Here is a 27,343-nt window from a genome sequence, read left to right on the forward strand (position 1 = left end):
GTTGCTTTTTTGGTTCACTGGTTGACTACCAGGGGCAACGCAATAGTAGACCAAATGTAATGGGGAAGTTCTGAACCACAAAACTAAAAGAAAAGTTGTGAAGCCCCTAATTTGGCAGTTTTTAAATGATATGCATACTTGGTGAACTTTTGTTTTGGAGGCGAGCATCACAGACCAATAGTTTGGTGTCAGCTGCGCGCAGAGAACATGCATTATCATGGGAAGCACAGGTGGAACATGTAGACTGAGACACTCACACAGAGACTAAATCTATTATTTTCCCGGCCGGCCAGCGCGGCATTCCGCTTGACTGATAGCGATGGCCTTGGAGGCTGACAGCGACAGAGGTTCATCAAGAAGCGCTCATGAAAAATATCCCCGGGCAGCGTTGGAGCGCAACGGCTACGTGAAGACATGTGTCACCCCGTTGTACCAGGACGCAGGGAGCCAGTCGTGGCTGAGACTCGCCGTGACATGGACTTGCCGAGGAGTGTCGTCTGCGGTCTACGTTGCCTCCGTCTCCGTTATTCTCGCTCTGCTGCTCAGATTGGTCGACTGGGATGCAGGCAGCAGCAGCAGCAGCAGCAAAGGAAATAGCAGCGGCTCCGGCTCTCGTCCTCATTTCGCGGCGGGCTGCGCTGTGGAGCTGCTTTTGACTGCGTGTTACTTTGTCTCCCCTGTTTTCACACTCGTATGTGCCTTCTTCTGGGTCGGGCTGTATCTGATTCGCTGCGGGGTGCTCATCCGCACCGCGGTTTTTTTGTTAGCGGTGTGCCACTTGGGCGAAGCGGCGGCGCAGTCCCTCCTGCGCGGCGCCGAGGAGCAGCTGCTGTCCCTCCCGGCAACCCTGGTAGTCCTCGGCTGCCTGGGCAGCGGGGCTCTGCTGGTCGTCCGGCTGCGTCAGGGAGTGTCCATCCTCGTCTTCATTAGCGTCATCAGGGCCGTCTCCCTCGTCTCTCTGAGCAGGGTTCGGGCCAGCTGGAGACCCTACCTGGCCTACCTGCTGGGGCTGCTGGGGGTTTTGCTTGCGAGGTATGCTGACCGGCTCCTGCCGGCCTCAGGGACCAGCGGGACGGGGTGCTGTGGCTCTGTGACCGGGGCGAAGGAGGAGGACATCCCTGTCTTCAAAAGGAGACGGAGGTCCAGCTCCATAGCGGCCTCGGAAATGATGGCTCACAGTCAGAGCAACAGCAAGTCCCACCGCAGGACTTCGCTGCCTTGCATTCCGCGGGACCAGGTAAGACATGTCCAACTTCGGACGGCTGGACCAGGTCGCACTGAATGTTCTGTTATTGGTTTGCTTATGACCTTTCAGCTACTGTAGCCCAGTAAGGTTTTTGGTGTCCTCTCTTTGGCTGATGGCATGTGTGACAGCTTTACGCGCGGTTCCTTCGTGACAACGGGCCAACCGGGATAACATAGACTGTAATAAACACGCTTTATTATTCTGATTCAAATGATTTGTCTGCTCTATAGGTCTCTCATCTACAGTTCCCGACACGCATTACTAGTGTGGTATTTTTGTGATTCACGCCTTGTATGGTGCAAACGCGGCTGTTTACCCTCGCTCTGACACTGCTGTTAATTTGGTCATCATCATTGTGCTGTGCGCTGTGTTTGTGCTGCTGATAAGCAAATGGATGGTGCACTTAGCATGCCAAGTTACTGTGTGCCTGTGTGCGTGTGTGTGTGTGTGTGCGCGCGCGCGTGCACAGGTGTGAGGTCACATCTAAATATTTTGAAAGCCTCTGTTTATCCTGGGTGCTGACCAGCGGTGTGGTGCACGTGTTCCCAAACTTTACACATGATGGAGCCAAATTTGATCCAACTGTGTCCTCATGAGAACCTCCTCTTGTGTTGCATGTTATGATTATAGCGTCAGCAGAGAGGATTGTGAATATAGTCACACTGTATACCACTCACTCGTTCTTATTCTCATGTGTCAATTAAAAAAGAAACTCAAGTATCCCTGTTGTTTGACTCATTGATCCTGGAGGTCTCTGGTCGTTTTCCTTTGGAGACTCTCTGTGTAGAAAATGGGTAGATGAAGATGAAGGTGTAGTGATAAGGGGAGATGTTTACGATGTAATCCATGTTAATTAGCTGGATGTGACCAAAACTCCATGAGTGAGGTGTGTTTGCTCTGCCTGCCCTGAATACTGGTTCAATGAGCTAACTTGGAGCAACATCTATGTTTGTTATCCAGCTTGAGCTGCTCACATCCCAAAATAGCACTGATTCCAGCTTCTGAACATTAAATTGTGTTGCTTTATTTTTTCATAGTATTTAAGGGAGACAACAGGGTTATTTTCTATGAATCAGCATGTCAACATCTGGTTCATGTTCTGATTTAAATGTGCAGGTGTGAAGATGTATATGTTACAGAGCAGTCTGTCATTCTGATTGACACCTGGTGACTGGCATACCATAACATAGCTGTATTGCTTTGCAGCCTATTGGAGCCATATAGAGAAAATAATGCTATTTTGATAAGAATGGTACATCTGTTGCCTTGCAAATTACTTTGAATTACACAATTTACAAATAGCATTCTACATGTCCTATATCTATATATACTGAGGTTCTTTGCCTCTACCGGCTATCCTCAGACTGCCTACTTTGCAGTTATATCAACTGAAACTCAGTACACTTTTTTGTCTGTTTTTTGACAGGACGTTGAGTGGTCAAAAGTGAGCTTGAAAAAAAAATTCTCCTGCAGTCTTTGCCCCCAATTGTGCTCATGCCCTCTAGTAACAAAATGAGAAAAACACCAAGAGATTTTTTTTGGGGGGGGGGGGGGGGGGGGGGGTTAAACGAGGAGCAGGCAATGTTGTTGCCACATGGGAGAAAGAAAAGAGATGGTGATCCATACACATGGGGATTCACAGCGATCATCCTGAGTGGGTGAGCTTGTGTCGCGCTCACCCATGTATGGCTTAACTAAAGAAGCAGCGTAATCCTAACTGATTACACTGGTCTTTTTCCTCTTTTGGCAAACCTTGCCCTGATCTCATTTGTAGATTATTAGTAGACTAGAGAGGGAAAGAAAATGAGACTGAGAAAGAAAAGCTTAATAGCAGTAATTAAATGGCTCATCAGTCCTCTGCTTTTGATTTGTGGTGTGATTGTATATATATATATATATATATATATATATATATATATATACCTCACAGTGGGATGATGGGTTACTCTGTTTGCTCATTGTTAAAAGTGTGCGTCTTGTGTGTGCCTGCATACTAGCCTTCGCACTTTATAGCAACAGTACTTTCCTGCATATTTAAAAAGAAGCAAACCAGAATCAAATCAATTTAATTGTTGTATTATTATAATGTCATTCCATCTAGAGTTTTGTATTATTAACTGTCTTATTAATCTTGTCTTTTCTCATGCTTTTTAATAATCATCTTTAATAAAAAAACAAAAAATAATGACCACCTTTCTTAACTTCACAACTCCTCAATTCGTCACTCTGGTGCTGTTTGTAATCAAGATGGTGTGAAGCCAATTTCAAGGTGTATAATAAGTTGTCAATAAATTGTCACTGTGGATTAGCGATGGTCATAGATTTAGCCTTGAATGAAGAAGCCTAGAAGTTAGTGTTTTCATTGTAGGTGCAGTTTACCTGAGATTCTGTACTGAGTCGTGTTTGTGGTGGTGAGTCTTCAATGGCCCTATTAAGGCAGATCACGTACACCTTTCAGAGTGCCCTGATCTAGAATCACACATATTGTCCCATCTCACAAATTTCGTTCTTTCATTTTGAAGCTGGAGCTGATCCCACATCATCTGTCCGACTCTTGGTGCTTGGTTGTTCATTGCTAACTGGTATCCAGGGAACGCTGAGTTAGTGGACTATCTGCACTATTAGACCAGCTTCATTACCCGTTCTACCCCGTCATGTCTGGAACACAACTGATGATAAATTGAACTTTGAAAGTTGAAAAAACTCACAGTTGACCAGATGCTGAGGACAGCGTGTCCTCCTGTGGCCTGCCCTGTGTAATCTGTAGGACCAGTGAGAGGAACATGGAGATTGATGTTGGGCACATAGACAAACACAAACAAACTGATTGCACTTTGGGTTTCAGAGGAGTTAGAAGCAATGACCAAAATGGTACAATTTTCTAGGTTATTGATCCTGTGTACTTACTAATTTTTATTAATTAATTAAGTGTAGTTTGTAGAGTTTTACAGTATGTATAATAACAATAACAATAATACATGACAACGTGTGCTGATATACCAGTGGCTGATACCAGTGGATGATACCAGTTTCTGGCCACTTGACGAATGGAAGTTCAATGTAAATCCTTGTCCCTTTAGCTCTGTTATGCTCTTTATCTTCTTAAAGATTCGACTCTCTTCACCAGTTAGTCGCTAACTTTGTCCGTCTGCTGCAGGGCAACTAATATACAGTACTTTGTCGGAGCTTGTACGGCAGGTTTGTCAGAGCTTGTGTGTTAAAAACAGTTGCCTGCTGCAGCTGTAAACTCTGTTGATGAGAGCGGTGAACCTGAACTGAAACAATAAATGTGCAGTCTGTAAAGCCATAACAATGAGCAAATATTAAAAGATGCTAGAAAGTTACATAGAGCTGCAGAGCTGAGTGATAAATCTCTGTTGGCTCGTCACTGTAAGCAACTCCTTTCACATTACACATTACACACACACTGTTTCATTGTTAATATAAAGTATTACTACAGGGGCTTTACACGTCGTTTCCAATGGTTAGGTTACTTTTACCTGTGAGTTAACTGGCCAGTAGTGTGAAGTGTATACACTGTTGTAATAACCTGCAGTTTAATAGGCCTACACCTTGCTCAGTGATTTAGGCCTTGTCAACACGTATATGGATATTTTATTTAACTTTGCTTTACAAAAATATTTGAATGAACACCTGCCGTCAATCAAAAACAAGTATCTTCTGTGACCACGGTATGATAGAGATACTATGTATAGTTGTAGAAATATTCTATGACCCTGTCTGAAATCATTCCCTATTTGCATCTACGTTCCAGAGTGCCCACAGTTTACGAGTAAAATGTATTCCACCTATATTGTCCCTAAAAGTTTACATAACGAAGTGAAAAACTCTGCTAAATATGCCATAATTCAAGTCTTCGCCTTTACTAGATGTGTTAATTAAAGTTACGCAACACTACACCTGTGAGTGACAATGCTGCAAAATGATGATGATTCATTCATCAAAAGTGTTCTGCTCACTTTTAAAGTAAGCTACTGAGTGTTTATTATGAAGGGAATGGTAGCAAAGCTCCCGTCTGCATATCAAACCACCACATATGGGATCACGTCCCCAAGGGTGAGAGATTTAAGACACGCTGCCATAATCATCTCCTGATGCCTCTACTGCATGTTGACTGCAGCTGAAATGATTGTACCTTTGCATGGACACACTCACACACTTTATTTGTGTGCTCTCGTCAGTCACGGACCATTTTGGAACCTGCCGTTTGTCCATTCGCTTGAGTTATAACAGAACAGACATTTAAAGTCTAGCTTCTATATGGTGAAATATTTCTGAGTGAAACAGGCAGGTGGGACATAATGTTGGGAGGGATTTGATTTGAACGTGAAAGCTCTGTTGAAGGAAGGTGGCAAAGAAGAAAGGAAGGAAGAATCATGATTGGATTTGCAAAGAAATAGTTTTTTTTTGGCATATATTGTTAAATAGGCACAATATGGCTGGAGGTGTGATCTAAAAGGGTTAAAAAGTAATTTTTCTTTAACAAACTGGTAAAATCAGCTTCTCACGTTTTCTTTATCTTCCCCTCTCCTTCCTTCGCTCTCAAAGTCTCTCTCTGACACAAACACACACAGTTTGTAGGTACAGTTTATCCATAGTGTAGATAATGAAGCTCTCCAGAGTGCAGTTGTACCTGAGAGAAGCTGGGGTTTTCATCAAGCGTTGGTTGTGCAGTATTTATGAAGCAGGCTGGTGCAGCCTGCCAAGCCAGAGGCAAGACAGACACTCTGCTGAACTGGTAGCTGGAAAATAGCATCGGCTCGGCTCGGCGGCTTTATTTCTGTGTTTTTTTTCTTTATAAGGTGAATGGGATTTATTGCTTTTACTGCTGTGTAGAACAAATGAGCTTCTATGAATCAAATGATGAATACACTATCAACATGATGCAAAGTTGAGTCTTAATATTTGAGGATTATAACATGAATTCTACTCCATTATGATCCGTGCTGGAGTAGCTCCACACAGAGGCCTTGTGTTATGACAGAAGTTGTTTGTGTTTCAGCCAGGGTCTCAGTGGGATGGGGATTTCGGGGGGAAAAGGCCTCTGCTAGCGTTTTTTGGGTCACATGCAATCGAAAAGCACCTCGCTCCATAATGATAACGACAGCCATAAATAGAATGTCTAAAAAAAGCAACATTATTTCAAAGTGTTTTGTTTTTTAATGTTTAATCGTGCAGTTTTCTCTCCATCTCTACTACACAGTCACAATAGTTCATTACACAAATGTCAGCACTTGTTTCATCCAAGGCCATCAAAACATGGCCAAGTTATGATAAGTCGCACTACATTGTAAAACATGTCAGAGTGCAAAGCCTTAGCAGAGTGAAACAAATTGGGTTTTTTTTTCATTTTGAAATCTTTGGTCGTTTAGAAATGGAGGTCAGACCTTGAATAAGGTTATACTGTGTTGCATAACATATTCTCATCATCATATACAGTATCTGCATGAGAGGGGAGGGGGAAAGGAGGGAGGGAGGCAGATTTTAAAGCAGAGACATGTGCTCAGAGTTCTATTTGAGGGAAGGCCCACATTCTCTCATTGACGCAAATACATTTCCAGGGAGACACGCAACCTGTTCCGGTTGTCAGAGCTATCTGACTTTGTGTGGCATCGAGGCTTATTATACCTTTATTGAGATAATGGAGAATATCGTTTCTTATTTCTAATGGAGACATAACACAGTGAGGTTTTAACAACCCTTTTCACCAGAGAGAACGCTGATATTGAAGGTTTCTGCAAAACCCGGGATTACGTTCAAGGACAACAGTTTTTTCTTCAACATCTGTGCGTTGCAACTATGACAGAGTTATGGTAAAATAAACTCATTAGGGCAAATAAACTATGGTTAAGGTTAGACAACTAAGACACTTCATGGAAACACTGTGTGAGGCTTAAAAAGAACGAACATCAGTTGCAGGTCTATGATGGGATACGAGCTTCAGTTTCTGGCCTATTTTGTGTTGCAGTTGAATTTTGTTACCAATGATAAGAATATTTTTAATCAGGTAATTCAACAATTTATTTTCATGTAATTACATTCATATCCTTTTTTTCTTTCTTAACTTTCTTAACTTTTCACGCTTAAAAGAGTAAAGCTGTCGCAGATTCTAAGAATGATTTGTCAGGTAGTAATGTAGGCACCTCCTTAACAAGTGGACACATGTTTGCTGTCTGCAGAAAGGGACACTAACTAACCAATCACAAGCAACCTTAAAGGTTTTATTGTGTTTTGGGAAAGAATTTACCAAGCACTTATAAGATGCATGGTGTAATATCTTGCCCTTTTTCTGTTCATCCTGCTACACTAACAGCAGTAGCTAGTGTGAACTGCACTCTCCCTGCCATCATCTTCCATCATGAGACCATATAAATGACACCAGGACCACACCTGTGCATTATTTGTGGTGTCGGATATGCTGTTACTTTACTTTACACTGTATATCAGAACTTAAACAACTTAATTTGTTGTTTTTTTGCTGTGGACACACAGACATTCCTCATCTGCATGTTGTAGCCATCACACAACTAAGTGTTTGTGTGTGACACATGTGTGACAAACAGAAAGAGATAGAGAAGAGTAGGGTGGGAGATATTTTTACATCAAATCACTGTAACATATTTTATGTGCACATACATGCGGTTCACCTAGGCAACTAAATTCATCCTTTATCTATATCATGTATGCACATATAACTTATAACAGTCTCTCATTCCGTATGAAACAGGAAAAAAAGGATGATACTCATCCAAACTACATGTAAATCAGTTAGAGATAAAACTCCTGGTATTAACTACTCAGTAAAAAATACAGATGAATGCAAATTCAATCAGGGGCCAAAAGCGTCAGTGTATAATCAGATGAAATATCAACCGTCCTACTCTTTAAGACACTTTATTGTCTTAACGCTAGAAGAAGGGAATGAATATAAATGTGAGATAAATGAAATGAGCCTACAAAGAGTAGTGCTGAGCAGAGAAAAAGGTGGAAAGAAGTGAGAAAGAGTGAGATGTGCAGAAATTGGGAATTTAGTAGTTGTGGCCTTCTTGAACGGATCATTTCAGTCAGAAGAAACACTGAGAAAAACCGGAAAGGTAGGCCGAAGACGGTGGAACAGAGACGGAAAGATGGGTTAAAAAAAAGAAGTGATTGAAAGAACACGATGGCATTAGCACAGGCTGCATCTAGCCCCGAGCAGCCGTCAAATAGCCAAATGTGTGTGTGTGTGGGGGGGGGGGGGCTAACTAGCTTGAGGGGACCTAATGCAGGAGCTACTGCGTGAGAGGAGGGGAAAGAGAGAGTGTTGAAAGATTTGCTGGGGAGGGTGAGGAAAAGAGGGGGAGTGAGAGGAGGTTTGCTGCCAAGCACAGCAGAAGTGTTGATGGTGAAAGGACAACTATCTGGTCCCTGTGTTCAGCCTCTCTGCTGCCGTTCTAAACACACCGTCGCTCTGAGCTCTCACACTGACGCACGGTTGAGGCAAGTTTGGGTCGACCGCATATGGTTTGTGCGACAGATATCGTGTGCGTGTTTTTGTTTGTAATATGGCTCCATGCCATATGCTCCCACAGAGAGAGGAGAGGGGCGGGGGAAAGAGAGCAAGAGCAAAGAAAAAATAAAATGTGTGTGTGAGAGTAGCCTCCACGGCTTGCTTCTGAAAGGCAGCAGCAAATAATTTTAACCTGGCCTGGCCACTACTGTATACACGTGCTCACACATTCACACACACACATACACACACACACACACACACACACATACATACACAGACATACAGTGGCTTCCCTGCTGGCTGTCCACATGAGGTTTGGTGGCCTTGGACAAGGATTGCCTTGTTACTCGATTCAATGGCGTGTTTTAGCTCCAAAATATGCTTGGTGAGAGGTGAGAAGGGGGAGGGTGGTTGGCCTGGGCAGGGGGCAGCATCGACGAGCAGAATCTAGATCTGTCCATACGTCCGTCTGTATGTCCGTCTACCTTTCTCTTGCACTACAGTAAACACTCTCACCCATGTAGCAGACAGTCAGCAGGTGAGAGTTATAAACAGTTCTGCTCTGACTGTTTTCTGTCATGACATTTGCCTCGTCACTGAGGATGTTTGTTTTTGAGGTTTTAAAAACACACAGCATAATTAAAGATTCCCAGTTTTTACCCTTTAACTATATTTACGCAGGAATTGTTGTGATTTACTCCTCCGCGGGTTGTTTCACAGCTATGTCCTTGGTTTGCAGACTTAGTTAACACCTACTGACTTACCTGGGAGCTGCCCAATAGCACTGCAGTGTTGCAGTGTTACTGACAGAGCTACCTAGCTTAAAGAGTAATGCTGGTTTCATTTGATCTTATTTTTATAATTATCAGCAAATCCCCTGAAAAGACCAAAACCAGCAAAGAAGATATAAAAGAGCCGTACAGTCTGTGACATTCTTCTTCTTTATGATGAACACTGACAATACAATTTACTCTCGGCTCATCTGTGCTACATGTATATTTCCTCTACTAACACACTGCAGCTCAAATGGCATGTGGGTCCACAAAACAAGACTCTTTCTTCTCGACTGCTGTTAGCTGTATATTCAAACTCATCATACGGAGGAAAGTTTGACCCAGGCATTTACATTTCTTAACAAATGTAAGCACAGGGCAGCATTAATAAGTAGGAAAACTAAATAGCAAAGCACTGTAGACAATTAACAGCATCTCTGAGCTCGGGCAGTACATCAGCCGAACACGGAAATACTGTACTTTCCCAGTTTATGTTGTTTATATCATCATGAGGAGGGAATATGTCATCCATATGTCAATAGCTTTTAGAAGACAGTGGAGGTCTGTGTTACGGAAGAAGCTATATTAGGCTGTGGTTACACAGAGTTGTTAGCAGGATGAATTGTTTGCTTTTGGTATTTTCATGGGATTTGTTGAAATAATAAAAAGATAACACAACGCCAGCCTAATCCTTTAAAAGCAAAACTAGATGATCTTTGGGGAAGAGGGCATTACTTATTCAGTAATCTCGCAGTGTGACACCATTTCGGGGGGACATTTGTAAGAATCCTCGTTTAAGCGTGGAACCAATTAAAAATTCTGCCTTTGGCCTTTATTATCCTGAGTTTGATGACGACAGTTTCTCCAAACCAGTTCCAGATATTTATTCACAACACTTTAGTGCTCCCACCTCATTTGTAAAAGTTTAAGCAGCATTATTTGGGTTAACTTAACTGTAGGCCACTAGTGAGTTCATCCTGTGACTCTGTTAGTCCAGGATGACAGAGAAAACGTCTCAAGCCTGACTGGACTCGTGTGCTACAGCTCTGGTACCAATAAGTGTAAAGCTGGGAAAAACGACTCGGGTAAAATGACAATTCATGAGACTGTGAAGTCTCCTTGTTCTCTAAAATAATAGACCTGATGTGACCCCAGCTGTCATTATTTAACGCTGCACTAATCAATATTTTTGTATTAACACTGGTCAAATGACTACATGTAATGTAGTCTCGCATAGCCAGACCTGTCTCCACACTTTGGTCTGGCTCAACCCTTCGTTGTTGTGGGAAAAAAACGTTCTTTCTTGTTGTTTTTCTTTAAACCAATCACAGTTGTTTCGGCCCAGGATGCAGCAACGGTTCAAATGAATGATAATTTTGACTGTGTCTGCTGGAGGTGTAAATAGTAGTAATGTGTATTAGTGTTGTATTTCCAGCTTGTTGTGATGCCCCCAAGTGGCCAAAAACTCAAACATCTCCAAGTGGTCCCATGTGTAAAACACATAATTCACGAAATAGTGAATTTGTGTAAATCTGTAGTTTATTTCCTACATACTTCGTTTGAAACGCCCTCTATTGGCAAATCACAGTTAAACCCTTTTCCTTTACTAGACCCTATTTGGTGTGTATTCTGCACAGCTAATGATGTGTGCATAACAAACACTGAAGACACGTGCGGACACAAACTGTACACACACGCACGCACGCACACACACACACACACACACGCACACACTCAGAGCCTGTCCTTGGTGAAGCTCCCAGATGTGCCGTGTCCTCGTAAAGCAGGACCTCTATTCAGATTGTGTCAAGTGTCATTGTGGGTTAGATCACTGACCCAGTCAAGCGATGTCTCTCTTTCTTGGTCTCACACACTCACACACACACACACACACACACACACGCACACACACACACACACACACACACACACACACACAACACATGCTGTCAGCTGCCAGCCTCATGTGTATGTATATTTGTCACAGATGTTGCAATACAATCAGCAGCTCAGTTTCCTCAGTTGCTTACACAGCTTCCAGGAAAAACTCACTCTCTCTCCCTCTACCTCGCACACACACACACACACACACACACACACACACACACACACTATACTGTACAAATACAAATACACATTTTTTTGTGATTAATACAAATCACTGCTGCTTTCATCACAGCCTTTCTGCTTGGCGTTCACTACATGTATGCATCGTTGAGCACGTGCTCAAATACACGTGTGTGTGTTTGTGTGTGTGTGTGTGTGTGCGCTTCCTAGTGGTTTATGCTTGGTCAACAGTCTGCCGACAGTGTGTTTGTCTTGGACGCCTCGAGCCTGCCTGTAGATTACCCAATCAGATAATCAAGGGTATAATTGCATCACATGCATCTGGGAGTGTTTTTCCCTTCCATTATCCCTCATAATGCACACATACACGTCACACTCACGCACACACACATGCTGCAGACACACAATGATGACGTACACTCAGCAGCTAATTGCCAGAGGTTGTCTTTGTTGGCAGACAATAAGTCCACTCGTAGTCTCATCTGGACATAAAAATGCAAAAGCTGCGTCTTTACATTCTGCGCTCTGTTTTGACAGCCGAGCATCACTGAGGCATACCTGCTCCTTTGAAACTGGGTCTGAAGTTATTATAATATGGGGAAGTGGACTGTGAGAGAGTACAATGTTACTTTGCCTCTGATGTTTAAAATAACATGGGCCCTATTTTCTAACGGGTGATCCAAGGGACTCATTTTGTTACATTACTGATGAACTAATGTTTTTACACAGTTTTTATAGTTTTTACATTTTCACCATTTAGTCCCTAACTGGAAGACATTTGTTACTGCAGTTGGACTCGTGCTTATCTTATCACATGCGTCATTAATTACCAATGTAATGCAATTTTGTGATGTAATGTAATTAGCTTAGCAGTGTATTTGTTACAAGTTACATGACTTTATTATTAACTTCTCATCCCAAATAGGGAATAAAGGGCCAAATCTTGATCCAAATGAAACACCTTTGGTCTTTTAACGCTGGAACATAGGCTAAGTATAAGTTTTGGTGCCATTACACATAAAGCACTTATTTGTTCCCATGCATATTACACACCATTGCTGCACATACAGGCCCACCCAAAAGGATGCCTTCATTTTCAAAGGGCAGTCACTAAAAATGTTTCGATCTTTTCTTGCACATCGAGGTTGCTACAAAACCCAAAATGTACCTTTGCTGTTTTTACAAGCATGACAACGCTAAGCAGCTATTAGATAAGCCTACATCAGAAGTCCCTACAGTCTAAGGGATCCATCTGATCTCATGTCTTAAAATGAAAAGGAAGTGCTTTTTTAAGGAGACATGCAAATTAAAACTGCGATAAAGCATTTATGAGAAGTCATCTTAAATAAAAAAATTACATGGCCCAAATCTTTAAATGAATGGCGTTTCCCCACGGTGAAGTACATATTGTGCCTGGTGGAATGTACACACCTGAATACATCCAGCCATTTCTGAGCTGTAAATGTTTTGTGTTACAGTGGACAGAACATGTTGGGAAGATGCTGCTCCATGTATTTTGCAGATCTTTTGAGGCTGCTACCTAAATGTCTTTTGAGCATCTCTTATTCAATTGAGACAAAACAGGCCAATCAGAGACATATGATGATGTTTGCGTGCTATTGTTTCTTTGTTAAGTGTTTTAAATTTGATTGCAAGTATATGATCAATGCATTATAGTTGACCCCCCACCCGAAAATACACAAACCTCACCCAACATCACCTCAAGGGTTACTTAGTTTGTATTTGAGCACGAAGCTTTAAACTTTGAAGGGTATTCAAATGGCATTTTAAGACTTGAGCTGCAGTACATAGTCTAAGGGGAAAGGCTGTACTGAGACACGAAAATGACTGGACTGCAGCATTAATTTGGGTAATATTTTCCCTTGGGGCCTTTTGCCTCAGGCCATGGGCATCTGTAGTCAAAAAAATCTCTCTCTCTTTCTTTGTATCTTTTTATTTCTCTCGGCCTTTCTCTGCCTCCTCCCTCTCTCTCTCTCTCTCTCTCTCTCTCTCTCTGTTGTCCGCCTGTCCCTCTCAGTTTTCTCTCCCGCTCACCCGATTTCCTCTCTGTCCAACTTTCACAGGACAAATGCCAAAGGCAGTATTTTCGTGTCCTCAGCTGCCATCACTCACTGTGTTATGTAAGACACTACTGATGTGTGTGTGTGTGTCTCCTTGTGGATGGGACAAAATATTTAATGTGCAACAAACATGAAAGAAACCTTAATATTAATGGATTTTGTCATGCTTATTATTCTTAGTCTTAGTTCAACTTAGTTGATAATCATCTTTTAACTTTTTGAAATACAGTTCCCATAACGCTTTGGGGGACGTAAACAGGAAGTGTTATGTGAGTTATGCTGTGTTTATGCGGCTAGAACTTTTCGGGTTTCTTTTTAGCTCATATTTGAGCTGTCATTTACATTTTGGCAAATTGGCACCGTTAAAAGTATGCCGAATTAGCTATTAGCATTGTTTGTACTGTCATCATGGACGTCCAGACAACTATCACTGTAGTACTTTGATACTGAAGGAAACTTAGAAACGTGCTGATTCTCAGGCAAATTCTGGAGTCTTGAGGAGCGTCTTTTTTCTGTGATTTCTAAGGGGATGTATGGACTTTTATCTCGATGGACAGTGGAGATTGTGACATCCTCGGAAAGTCAAACTGAATTTAAAATGTGTGTATCATGTCTATGTGTTTAGATTTGGCTGAGTTTTGACTACAATTGCAAAACGCAAATTGCAGGGAATCGAACGCTAAGGTTAAAGTCCTTAATCACCTCCACAAGCTGCGTGTGTTGGTAAGCTCGACAAACTACAATAATTAACCTCCTGTTGTTTCCAGAACATCGGCATGCACCTGTCTTTATCTCATGCAGTACCTTAGGCTTGTAACTTAACTACTATTATATTAAGCTGTAAAGTGGTTTGTGAAGAATGATGAGCTTAATTTGCTTTATTACACTGCATTCTTTCAATGTGACAATTTCATATTCTTACATGTTTAGATGTGGTTGCAGAAATGACTTGAATTGGGAATATTGAGGTTAAAACAAGAGGAAGATGTCACATTGAACTGCATCATAATATAATTTGTTTTAGAAATGCACCACTTTGCACCTGAGGATCAACAGATCGTAGACCATATCTATAATTTTCAGATCATTGTGCTTTAACATGACTTCCCTATCTGGTATGTTTAACCAGGTATGGTGCAGAGAGTTTATTTCAGGTCAAGTTTTAAATATTTAGAAATAATTGGATCCATTCTATAAATGGCACCCTGTTTTCTCTGAGCTGTGGTAAAGCATCACGAAGTGAGCGCTTGGTTCTCATCTGAAGAGCAGACGAAGGAGTTGGCCTTGGGCTGTGATGTGTATACAGGATGGTACACACATAGACACACACACACACACACTCTCTCTCTCTCCCTGTCTCAATTGCTCACTCACAAACACATACACAGCCACACAGCCACACACACACACACACACACACACACACACACACACATACATGTATGTGTGGCTGGTTTGGTTCCTTTAGGCCAGATGCAGCTTGTGCTAATGTCAACGTGTTCCCTTCTTTCATTCATCTTATTTTCTACAACATCTTTCTCTCCCTCTATCCTCCTCCCACTTTTTACCTTCTCTACCTCTCTCTGTCCAATTTCATTCAACAAGGAATTCAATGAACTAGTCCTTATTGGATGAAGCTGCTCTGGTGTGAAACATGCTGAGTGTCTTTGGTTTAGCCTGAAGACAAGGCTACCCAGAAGAGCCGCTTTATTTCTATGGATTTGTTCTCCTTCAAGTTTCCTACTCTATGTCTTTCTTTTTGTTGTTGGTCTCTCAGGCCAGTGTTTACTAAGTGTTATCTTTTGTGAGCACACACAACATACACACACACACCAAGAAGTGTCATAGCTTTTGTATGGACTACTTATACCAGCCTCTGTATGCTTCACTGGATGAGACACGGACAGCATAATGAATCAAAATAGAGAAATAATCCTATCATGTTATTTAGTGGTTAGTAATGTAAATGTTTCAAATGTTTCCTCACTAGACCTCCTCTCAGGACAGGTCGTGCAGTCGTGTACAGACTGCGCTTGATTGACGGCTCACTCACTCTCCTGTTAGCTTTGTTTGTTAGTTTGGGACAGTTTACATCTTTATCGTTGTTATTGGGCCACAGCATAGATCCACCCACTTCAACCTGACTAGAAATCTAATTAGCCAGAGCAACTGGACACCTGTGTGGGTGTCCAGGGCTTTAAGTAATTTACCACACAATGATCCTTATTTGCATTTATTTATTTATACCCAAGGATTTCAGTTTTAAGCACAAATCATATTTGCAACTGTCTGCCAGAAGTACGTTTTGTATAAGGCACATTCTCATAAAATTGGAATACAATAATGCAAATCAGCTGGCAACACACATTGTGTAATTTCATTGTGTAAGAATCAATACATTGACACAAAAAGTTGGAGAATGCATATAAGACTTATTGTTGTTGATCAGACAGCTTAGTACAGGGTAAAGCCAATCCGTTCCCAACTCCTGTATTTGATGGAACTCATTTGCAGGACCTGACGCGACTCAAGATGGACACAAATGTTTCACCGGCATACATTATATTCTAACAACAAACGCTGTCTGCTGGGTCCTAATGCCAGCTCTTTTTGTATGTCCAATGATTCTAACCTTAAATCAAAAAGAAAAATAAGATACAAGATACAAAATAAGATACTTTTACCTCTACTTTTACAGTTAAGGGGTTTAAAAGACCCTATTGTAGCTCTGCTTTTCATTTTTAATATACTGTAGACTAATAATAATAACTGTAGGGAAATGCTCGTGGAGGGTTTTGGAGTGGTTTCCTCATATTGCATCCATGCAATTGTGCTGGTAACTCCTACACACTTTTCCACCGGCTTTTGTGTTATGGTCATTACCATCATTGCTTTTTCATACTTTTTTTAACCTTTCGATTATGTGTGAATACATGTGTTTTCAATGGAACACTCATCAAAATACTTGTTTATTTAGCTCAAAGCTGAGTGTTTGCAACACAATGTGAAAGTGTTGCTTCAACTGAAATATCTGTTATCAGTTATCTCCCTCAAAAAGTATCATCTGGAAGATTTTGGAGGGGAAACATGAAAGAGCAAAATTTCAAGAAGTACAGACACAAAATATGATGTAAGTCATTATGCATGCAGCTCCAAATGGAAGACCAGTGTCTGGACGCTTACGTTGTTCCCATGGGACTGAGCCTGAAATGCTAACGCCCGCCAACGTCAGTGTCAATCAACAAGAGCAGAAAGCTGACAGAGAGAAGTGGGTTGTGGGAGCTGTGACGCACTCCACTCTCACAGTAATAGGAGTAGAGAATGACAAGCTGGCGTCAGTAGCCTAACATGGGTACAACAACGCGAGGGAAAAACACTCCACTTAGCCGCAGAGCCTTGGAGGGAGGGAGGGAGGAGGACGACCGGGATGAAATGGTGTGTGTGTGTGTGTTTCAGATGAGTTTTGAGCATGCATGAGGGCCCACTAGCGTGTGATGCAGCTTACTCAGTGAAAGAAAGATGAAAAGTAGATGGTGCAAGAATATGAATGCTCACTGTTATCATTTTAACCATTTTGAATGGTATACATTTATATATGTATCTTTTGTTATTATTATTATTAGCACTATTGTTATTATGTTATTACTCTTTAATGCATTATCATTATTTCATTCATTTACTCGCTCATTTATTCACTGCAATGCAGCCATATAATTTAACAGGATTTAGGTTTTTTTTGGTGTTAGTTTATCAATATAATTGTTACCTATTAATGCCAAATAATTTGATATTGCCATAGTGATATATCATGATATAGTACATCTGGAAATTCAAAATACCAAGGTGTTTTATGCAATAATGCTTTAAATCCAATATTGCCATAAAGCAGTCCTGCTCATTGATTGGAAATATTGCCCATTATTAACATAACTAGATATATTACATGGATATTGGGGACAAATGTGTAGCAAAATCCATTTACTGGTTGGCACATACCTATAGTCGCATTGTTATGACATGTATGATACTCATAGTGTCATTGGGTTATGGGTAGATTCAGGGGAAACCTTAAAGTCACTCACTGTGGTCCATTAACATTTTCTTTGCTGCATTTGCTGTTACACACTGTATGGAACTTATAGAAATTACTTTGAAATATATGTCTGGCATCTACTGAGAAAAAAAAATGTTATTAAATATTTGACTTTCTTTACCCGTCCCTTTGGTCCTCCGCTGTGATAGCTCCTGTGTTGGGAATGCATGGTTTTATGACACGGTATTGTGTTTATTTTGTTGGTCCAGATATCATTAAGCTGAAACGGGCTGATATCTGTGTAGAGGTGCAGAGTTGAGTGTTAATTCTCAGTTGTGTTGACAATACTAGCAACCCTTTCATTTGTCAAGTATCATTTCATTCAATCTAAATTTAAAAGTTTAGTACAGCATTATCATTAAAGAACTTCATTAGCTTATTAGTCAGAAATGAAAAGTAGGAGTTATGAACATGAGACCTTTTTTGTCAAACAGGAACCCCATATTATTTTTACTGCAATTGATCACTTATTTATTACTGATTTTTCCTTTTAAAGTACATACATACTTGCATTTAAAGAGACAGTCAACACAGACTCTCAGTTCACTTTTGTCAGGTCCTTATTATTGCCCACGTCGTTTCATTACTGTGTTGAACTGGAGCACTGTCTAATTACTCGGGGTGCAGTTATGTTAAGCATTAAACACATCAACAGATAAAAGGCATCATGCTACGGGACACATGATCACGTGCAAATGCAAAACCACTGTTGTTCACGTGTCACACATGAGAAGGACATTACAAAGATGAGATGTACAAATCTACATTTTTTGACAGAGGCATGCATACATTTACTTGACAGTGCATGCAAAGGCTTAGTCATGCAACTCCGCTGTGAAACACATAACACATACACACACATACTTGCCTGAGGCTATGTTGGTCGCTCCCATTAGTGCAATCCATTCACAGGGAACCAAAAAAAAGGTAGAGATACAAATGAAATGCTGAAAATAATTTTGCATTTCTGCAATTCAAAACCTAAAATTTCGCACATATACTCTATATGTATTACATAGCTGTCTTTCCCCCAGCTCTCCTGCCTAGTTTTACTTATTCATAGCTACCGTAAACAAGTCATCTTACTTTGACTTCTGGGAATGCAGGGAATTTAGGAGACCTTGCACTGGTCATTAATGATGTATGACAATATTAGATTATACGAAACCTTACTGTCTTTTTCTATCACCCGGCTGCGTCATGATCAAGTGTCAAGTACAGTACATACTGTAGGTGTTACCCATCTGCCATCTGTGTTACATCTACAGAGATAAAACAAAACAAAAGATAAGTGAAGAGAGGTATAGAGATGCAAGCATCAATGCAAATGCATATTTGACTGATATTCTCATTTATACCAAAGAACATGAAATATGTTGAGCAATAAAAGACAATTTAAGTTTGCAGTCTGCACTGGGGAAACCACCTAATAATTATTACTAACCTTTAAACTTGAATTGCCTTTTCATAGTGAAATATAATTAGTAGAAAAGTTTTACTAATCTCGAAAAGTTTGTCAAAATGACCTTTTTTTAGCAGCGTGGCTGAGGGAGGGCAATGTCGATCAATTGCACTCTGGTCCAGAGTGAAATATTTCAGCAACTATTTGATGGATTGTCATGAAATATTATGAAGGCCAGTTTTTTTAGTGAAATGTCTTGACAACTATCGGATGGGTTGCCTTGAAATTTCATTCATGTCCCCCCAGGATGAATTTCTATGTCACCGAATAACAATGGTGTTCCCATAACTCCTCTATCTAACGCCATCATATGGTCGAAATTCCGCTTAGTCCAGTACTTTGGTTTATGACCAAATACCAGCAAAGCTAATAACATCAGCCTCTGTTGCACTGTATGTTTAATGCTAATTAGCGCATGTTAGCATGCTAACACTAAACTAAGATGATGACAATGGTACTGTATATGTGTATTGATTACATGCTCAGATCATCCTTCACTTTAAATAGCTCTAGCGTTGGGCTCAGTTGTAGAGCTCTGATGGATGTGTCACTCGTGCACACAGACACACAAACACTTGCTTGACGAAGAGTGACGTTAGCATGTAATGAGATCAATAAGCAATCGCTGGTGTGGTCTGGTTTCACAGTGCATCGACAGGACCCCTGATACGCTGATTGGAAACAATTAGCATCAGTGAGTAGCGCTAACATGGTTTGGAGTGATGACGGTGATGAGTGCATGTCTTAACTCACGTGTGTGAGTGTGTGGGAGGGTGAGTCATCATCACCCAGGAGTCCCATCTCTCTCCCTCTCCCTTTGACACACACACACACTCATAAACACACACAGCCAAACCGTGCATATACAGGCAGCTTTGCCAAATCCTTTTGGCAAGCTAGCTGTGTTGAGTGGGTAAACTGTGATTCTTGGGGTCACTATGAACCAGTTTGTATAGAAAACAGTATGTGCGGCACCATCAGTGAAACTGATTGGGTTTGAGATGAGATGAGATGAAAGGAGATGTTCCCTCAGATCATTTAACCTTATCCTATCACAGTAGGAATGGGCAATACTTCAATACTGTCGTATTATTGACTTTCAGCAAATTGGATTGTGACAATTTTATCATATGACATATTATCATTTAACTAAATTCTGCAAATTGCAATGACATGTGTAAAACAGTTTCGGTCCATGTAATGCATAACAGTTCATTGCATTGAACATCTATTGGATTTTATATATGTCATTTTGCATGCATTTGCCATATCATTGATCTCTTAAAAATATTGTATTAATATCGCAATATAGATTTTGGGGATCATATTGCCCAATCCTACATCGCAGCTACTAGTGGTGATCAGAAACTCGTTATTAAAACATGAATCACTTGCATCCGTCAAGAGCTGCAGCATTTTTTACCACTCTAAATTTAGATTTTTGATCATCTCTCTCTCTCTCTCTCTCTCTCTCCATATATGTGTTATGTCTCTTCCTCATGTCTCTTTTTCTGCCTCAGTTGGGATCTAGTAAGAACAGTTGCTGGCCAGTAGGGGTTTTGGTCTGGCTTGCTGGGTTCTTCAGTACTGGAGTGTCTGAGTCGTGACAAACAGAGAGCGTGTGTGTTAATGTGTGTGTCGGTGCATGTGTGTGCACTCGTGTGTGCTTGTGCCTCTGTGTGTGTGTGTGTGTGTGTGTGTGTGTGGGTGTGTATGTGTAAAGACGTATTCACAGACATTCATCCAGGCAGATCTTTTGTCCCTTTAGCCCTTACATGGTCCTGTAATGTCATAGTACATCATAACATACACACACACACTCTGCTGTTAGTTTAAATAAGAAGCCAGGGTTAAGGATAGTCACAAAGTGTGTTTGTCCTCCCTGTGCAACTCCTGTAAACACTCTCAAATGGTTTCACATTGACATGTGAAGTACTTAAAGACGGCGCTTTTTCATTAGTCATTGCACATTTCTGAAATAATGTATGATTTATGTGAGAGTAACAACTGAAATTTATACACACACACACACAACAATAACAAAAGATTTTTCATTAAAATACGGGATTTACAATTGTTTGTGCAGGAGGGGTGGCGCCCAGGCACCCTTAATGGTACACACACCGCTGGTCACAACATCTGAAAAGCTGTGTGATTATGGTTTTGAATGGTATTTATCTTGCTATAATAATGAGATCGATGAAGGACATGCACATGACTTCATTTAGGAGTAGTCAAGATTACCATAACTCATTTATAATATACATAATGGACTGCAGTGGTTCATGTATTATTTCTTACATTCTACATTAATTGAGAGAGCCTGATCAGTAATGTACCTCTGGGACAGAGCTCTAATTTGTAACCGATTATTGTTCTGTGGTTTGTAGCATGACTGCATTCATATGACTGGTACTCTCTGGATAAAGTTATAGTGTTTTTGCATGTTTTAAAATTCCAAATACATGCAAGTCAGATTAAACTATGGTACTAAGGTATAAAGAGTCCTTGGTATTACTGTGATGGACTGGTGACCTGGCTGTCAAGGGTGCAGTCCTGTTGTCTGTCCAGTGCATGCTGGGATGGAATCCAGCCTCCTTTGAACTTGAAAGATCTTTATGTAAAGTGAATATAAGGTGAATATAAGGTATCAGGTATATCAGACATTAAATGTGTTCTGAACAGTTGTGAATTCAGAGAGAATTTGTTTCCTTTCAGGCTAGTTATAAAAAATTTACTACACAATTATCTTGTTTTTAAACGTTCTTTTTATATTCTTGTTGAATATATGGATTGAACACATAAAGAGGCTTGTCCCTGTGAACAGATTTAAGCCCTGCATTCCACCAAAACACCCCTGAGACTAGCAGTGTTCATGTAAACAAAAAGAGCTCCCCCTGCAGTGTGCAGTGTGTTCATGCATGTGTTGGCCATCCCTGTGTGTGCGTGTGTGTGTGTGTGTGTGTGTGTGTGAAGATGAACCATCCTTACTTGCACACGACGTTGACATTTTTCTTTTTCTTTTTACAAATAGCTATACTGAGATGAAGCTATGCTTATATTTGCATGAGTGAAATTAGTAGCAGTCTACTTAAGACTGAATGATGGAGCTGTCAAAGATTATGTGGCTCAGAAGTGCATTACGCCTCTGTGATTTCCCAGCCTCTTATAGACGTGACATGAGAAGTGTATTTGAGCTGTAATGGAGGCCATCAAGGGACAGCAGAGCACAAAGGAGGATTTAAGAGCCTGGGTAAATGATAGAAGCTGAAACGTGTGCGTAGATTGTCATAGAGAGAAAAGGGACTCATTTGGTTGTCTCAAGTCTGATGGTGCGGCACTGAAACTGCATCATTACTTTAATATAGCACCTTGGTTACTGGTCTGACTCGCAAACAACCATTATCAACCAAAAAGAACAATACACACAGTATTCCAAAATGTAGTATACATGTACATGATCAAGGAGTTCAGTGTGATTCAGCATTACAGTGCTTTTATTCCTCCAAACACCCTCCCTCCCTCCCATCCTGCGGGGCTCACATAAAACATGAATCCACTGTATTAGGCAGATTATCTCATCTGCCATTCAAGATGCAAAGTCATCTCTAGCGGATGACAGTTGCACTGTCAGGTCGTCTCATTTTATGCCATTTTATACGTCAGCCTACGAACTATGACAGCTAGGGCAGTCCACAGACACAACACACACTCACAGACACACACACACACACACACACACGCACACACACACACGCACACACACACACACACACACATGCAGACCTGTGACCAGTTGTTAAATAATAATTATTATTATCAATAATGAAGCAATATCTATTAATATTTCTTTTTGCACAAGTTAATATGAATTAATACTTGGAACATGTGTTTTAAACTCAAAGAAAAGAAAAAATATATATAGATGATTAACATACAGTAAATATAAATACATAGTCATAGCTGAAATGCACTCTTGCAGTCCTCCATGTTCAGTTTCCCTCACTGGTTCAGCAGTTGTTCAATCTTCTGTTCACCCTCAAAAAATTACAATAACTACATAACTTGCATTGTTATTTAGTTGCAGTTAAATCTAACGACAGAACCTTAACAAGGTCACATGCCGGTGATAATTGTGTAACCTTTGTTCATAGTTGTGGTGACAGACCCTGTAAGGCAAGGAAATATAATAACTGAATGCAGTGTTTTTTAAAGCTGCACTGGAGAGAATTTCTAAATACAAAAATAAACTCATTTTACCCAAATCAAGCAGTGGGGATGCAACAGAGAGGAGCATCCTGCCGACCCTAACTGAGATGCCATTGCTTCCAAATTAACCTCTGCTGTCAGGTGTGATTACGAGCGTCAAGTCCTCTCTGTGTACATGAAATATTTAATCCAAACTGAAGCGCAGAAATCCTCAACTTGCTCCAACTCTCCAGTTTTTTGGCTCTTCTTCCTCTTCATCATCCCCATTACACTAGCTGTTAGTAACATGAAATGTAGATCAGAGGAGAGCACACTGATCCCATGGTTTCTGCATTGTCTTGAAGTGTCCAAATTCAAACAGTTACCTCTTGCTTCCATTTAGTGCCACTAGTTGTCTGCTGCAGCTTTAAATGACCCCACTTATATTTTGGGAAATACCCTTGCTGGCCATCTAATCAGCTGAGACTGTCAGTTTCATCTTTGCGTGTCCAGTACAGAGATCGGTCTGGGATGTGTTGTGGTTAGTCTAGCTCTGCAAAGCAGGAGGAAACGGTTAGCCTAGCTCTGTTAAAGGTACCTTCAAAAAACTTCAAAGCTGTCGTATTTAGGGGAAACCACTCGGAAACTCATCGTCTGACTGTGAAATTGAATTACTGTTTTCTCTTATTGAACAAAAATGGAAAATCATTGCAGCGTGGGGACAGATAGAGGGTGGTGGTGGTGATGGAGGGGAGCCGTATGTAGATCAGCCCTCCAGCGTTAAGGGTGATGTGTTCTTTTCTTTTTCTTCATCAACAGCGCCTGCTCTTCTTTTATTTTTAGATGGGTTGACGGAGAGAGGGATGAAGGGAGGAGCAAGTAAAGGAGGGACAGCAGATGAAGAGAAAAGAAATTCTGTGCTTAGATAGTGCTGCGTGGTGTCACAGAGTGGACAGGTCTCTGACGGTAGCTTCTGTTTGTGTGCTTCTATCTCCAGATTATGTGCCAGCCAGAATGGGACTACAAGAGAGCCCTGAGCAGATCCCAGGTCAGTGCAGCCCAGAGGGAAAGGGGAGGAAGGATGTGTGTATGCCGTGTTTGGCATGATTTTTTTCTCAGCTTAGTGTTGTAGAATAGCACTTGACTCATTACTGTGGGATATTTTTAAACAACTAATTTGAATTAGTTTGTGAGTTCACAGATTTGTTTTGTGATTTTTGTTGCTAAACCTTCTCCTCTTATGCAACATGTAGTTCAACTTAAAGCTGCTACGATTACTTGATTAATCGATGATTCGATCGAAAGTAAATTAGTTGCCAACTATTTTTCAAGCAAAAATGTAAAAAGTTTGCTGGTTCCGGCTTCTTAAATGTCAGAATTTACTGCTTTTCTTTGTTGTTTATGATAGTAAATGAGGAGTCTTTGGGTTTTGGACTGTTGGTTGGACAAAACAAGCTATTTGAAGGCGTCACTTTGGGCTATGGGAAATTGTCATGAACGATTTTCAATTGAACGGGCCACACAAAATCCAAGTTAATTCATATACATTTTGAGAAATCGTCACCATCAGAGAATATTTTTTCACCATAGATATTGCTGGTTTGACTTCTCCCACTAAGGCTCCTTCATTTTAAAACATGATCTTTGTAATAGTCACCACTTATGTATTACTTGATAATAGATTTGATATTTAAACCATCCATAATTTTCTCCATACTGGACATGCAGCTCCAGCTTTAGCCATCAACAAACCTGCCTTCATTATAGACTTTTAATGAATCAATATGTACCTCAGTTTCCTGATGCAGAAAGCCCTGTTCTGATAATACATGTTACTCGCTGCTCGGTTGTCATGCATCACCTGCTATCACAGGAAACACTTGACAAGTAGTGGGCGTAGTATAGCCGTGGCCAACTGAGCCCCGAACAACTATTTTATGGTTCATAGACGAGTCACTTTGATCTTTGTCCCGATGTATCCTAGCAACCAGGTATTTTCAATACAACTGATTTCTGTGTACTGCAGGTCTTCTCATCCCTGAACCACCGGTGAACATTTGCAATTGGCAGATGCAGAGGCAGGGGCGGGTGAGAGGACAGAGGGAGGTTCATGAAGCAGCAGAGAAGCAGAGCAGAGGAGAGGGCGAGGGCGAGTGTTTGTGGGCTACATTATTGAAATGTCAGTTGCTTTGGATTGACACGACTGTGATATTTGAACTAGGGTTAGAGGAAAGGAAGTGAGCATAAAGCTGTATCATATCTATAGGAATCTAGATAGCAAGATCAGGTTTGAGTGGTTGTGTTCAAACTGAGCACGAATGATGCAGAGAAGGCACTCAGCAAGTATCATGGGACGCCAGCAGGACAACACACGTCCTCCTAAACAGGTTCAGTATTGGTTTAACTGGAGTCTCTCCCTTTCAGTCTGGGTGTGTGCTGTTGTATGTGCATGTGCATGCACTAGGCTGTGTGTGTGTGTGTGTGTGTGTGTGTGTGTGTGTGTGTGTGTGTGTGTGTGCACGTGTGCAGAAAAAGGAAAGCCATTTAATCAGCAATGATGAGATGGTTTAATTAGGACAACTTGAAGCAATGTCTAAATTAAGCTTCTTGATATCGCCTAGTTTTTAGGTCAATTATGTGAGAGACTGGTGTTCGTAAGCAGGAGAGTGAAGAGGTTCAGTGTCACTGTTGTTCTTCGATGGGTACTATTTGTTGAGCAGCATGTCCTATAAGGATGGATGTGTTATCTGAGTTATAGACCATGTGTTATCTCTCACCAACACAATGGTTTGCATAGTTTCATTATCTTCAACTCAAAGAACAATTGCATCGATATATATTGATTTTGTGTTAGCATCAGCTTTGCACATTGTCAGTATGAGAGAAAGCTAGATCTGTTACAAAATGAAAACAAATTGGTCGTATCTTGACCAGCTCAGAAAACACATCTCGGCTTGTCCATACTCCTCCCGAAACACATACTTTGCTAGTCATTATTACCAAATCAATAGTTGTATTTTAAAGGATTAATAGCCTTGCAACTGTGGGCCGCTCCTGCGCTGCAGTCTTGCAGCTGTTTGCAATTCTGCATCCATCCTCCTGTATCCAGAACATGAACTTGTCCTCTGGCATGTTGTGTTGGCTCCAGTGCTTCAGCATTAATTGGTGTAAAGGCTTTCCACATATTTTATACTCTTCTGTACTGTTGGTGTAGCAGGACAGAAACAATGGGCAGCTCCCCACTGTAGTGCTGTATTTACAGTTGTAGATGAGGCTGCGGAGGAGCTCAGCTGGCCTGCTAGAGTGAGCGGTTCTCTTTTTCACTTGACTGGCCATGGCCTGCCTGTGGACTCAGCTCCTCTCTTTCTCTCTCTCTGTCGCTCTTTTCCTCTTTATCTCTCTCTCTCTCTTTCTCTCTGCTCTCACCATCTGCCTTTATGCCTGATCTGCCCACATATCCTCTAACTGTCTCTCAGAGAGGGCTGGGGGATGGGGGTTAGGAGGGAAAACTGGAAATAGTGGGAAATAGCAGATATGAGAGGAGGCCGAAACTGGAGAGAAAATAATAATTGTGAGAGAGTGAGAGAGAGAGAAAGGGGAATTGTCAATGTCATTATTTTTCAGAGCCAGTATGAGAAGTGAAAATCTGGTTTGGTATCTGTGTCATCTCCATTTGTGTGAAATTAGCCCAAATTTGGGTTTGGTGCTAGCGTACATCCCCATGACACATAGACGTGTGCTCAATGGAATAGCCCCATATTCAGGCATGATAACCAAAATCTTCAAATAAATTCAGGTTACCTGTTTTTCTGTGCATACGAGATTCTTGCTCTAGGCTCCCTTTTAAATGATCAAAGATTAAGGTAATTGAAAATAGTAAAAATTATTATTAAGGGGAATTCCAGTGGTGAAAGATTTCA

General features: G+C 41.0%; 1 protein-coding gene across 1 annotated transcript in view; it reads left to right on the forward strand.

Moving 5' to 3' along the window:
* The first annotated feature begins 319 nt into the window (after positions 1 to 319).
* Positions 320 to 27,343, forward strand: part of pde3a (phosphodiesterase 3A, cGMP-inhibited) — a 44,802-nt gene continuing 17,778 nt past the window's right edge. The window contains exons 1-2 of the mRNA XM_070905797.1: positions 320 to 1,237; positions 24,421 to 24,471. Of these exons, the coding sequence (XP_070761898.1) occupies positions 320 to 1,237; positions 24,421 to 24,471 (969 nt within the window). The remainder of the gene's footprint in view (positions 1,238 to 24,420; positions 24,472 to 27,343) is intronic.

Source organism: Enoplosus armatus, chromosome 5 (assembly GCF_043641665.1).
Source record: "Enoplosus armatus isolate fEnoArm2 chromosome 5, fEnoArm2.hap1, whole genome shotgun sequence".
NCBI classification, from domain to species: Eukaryota; Metazoa; Chordata; class Actinopteri; order Centrarchiformes; family Enoplosidae; genus Enoplosus; species Enoplosus armatus.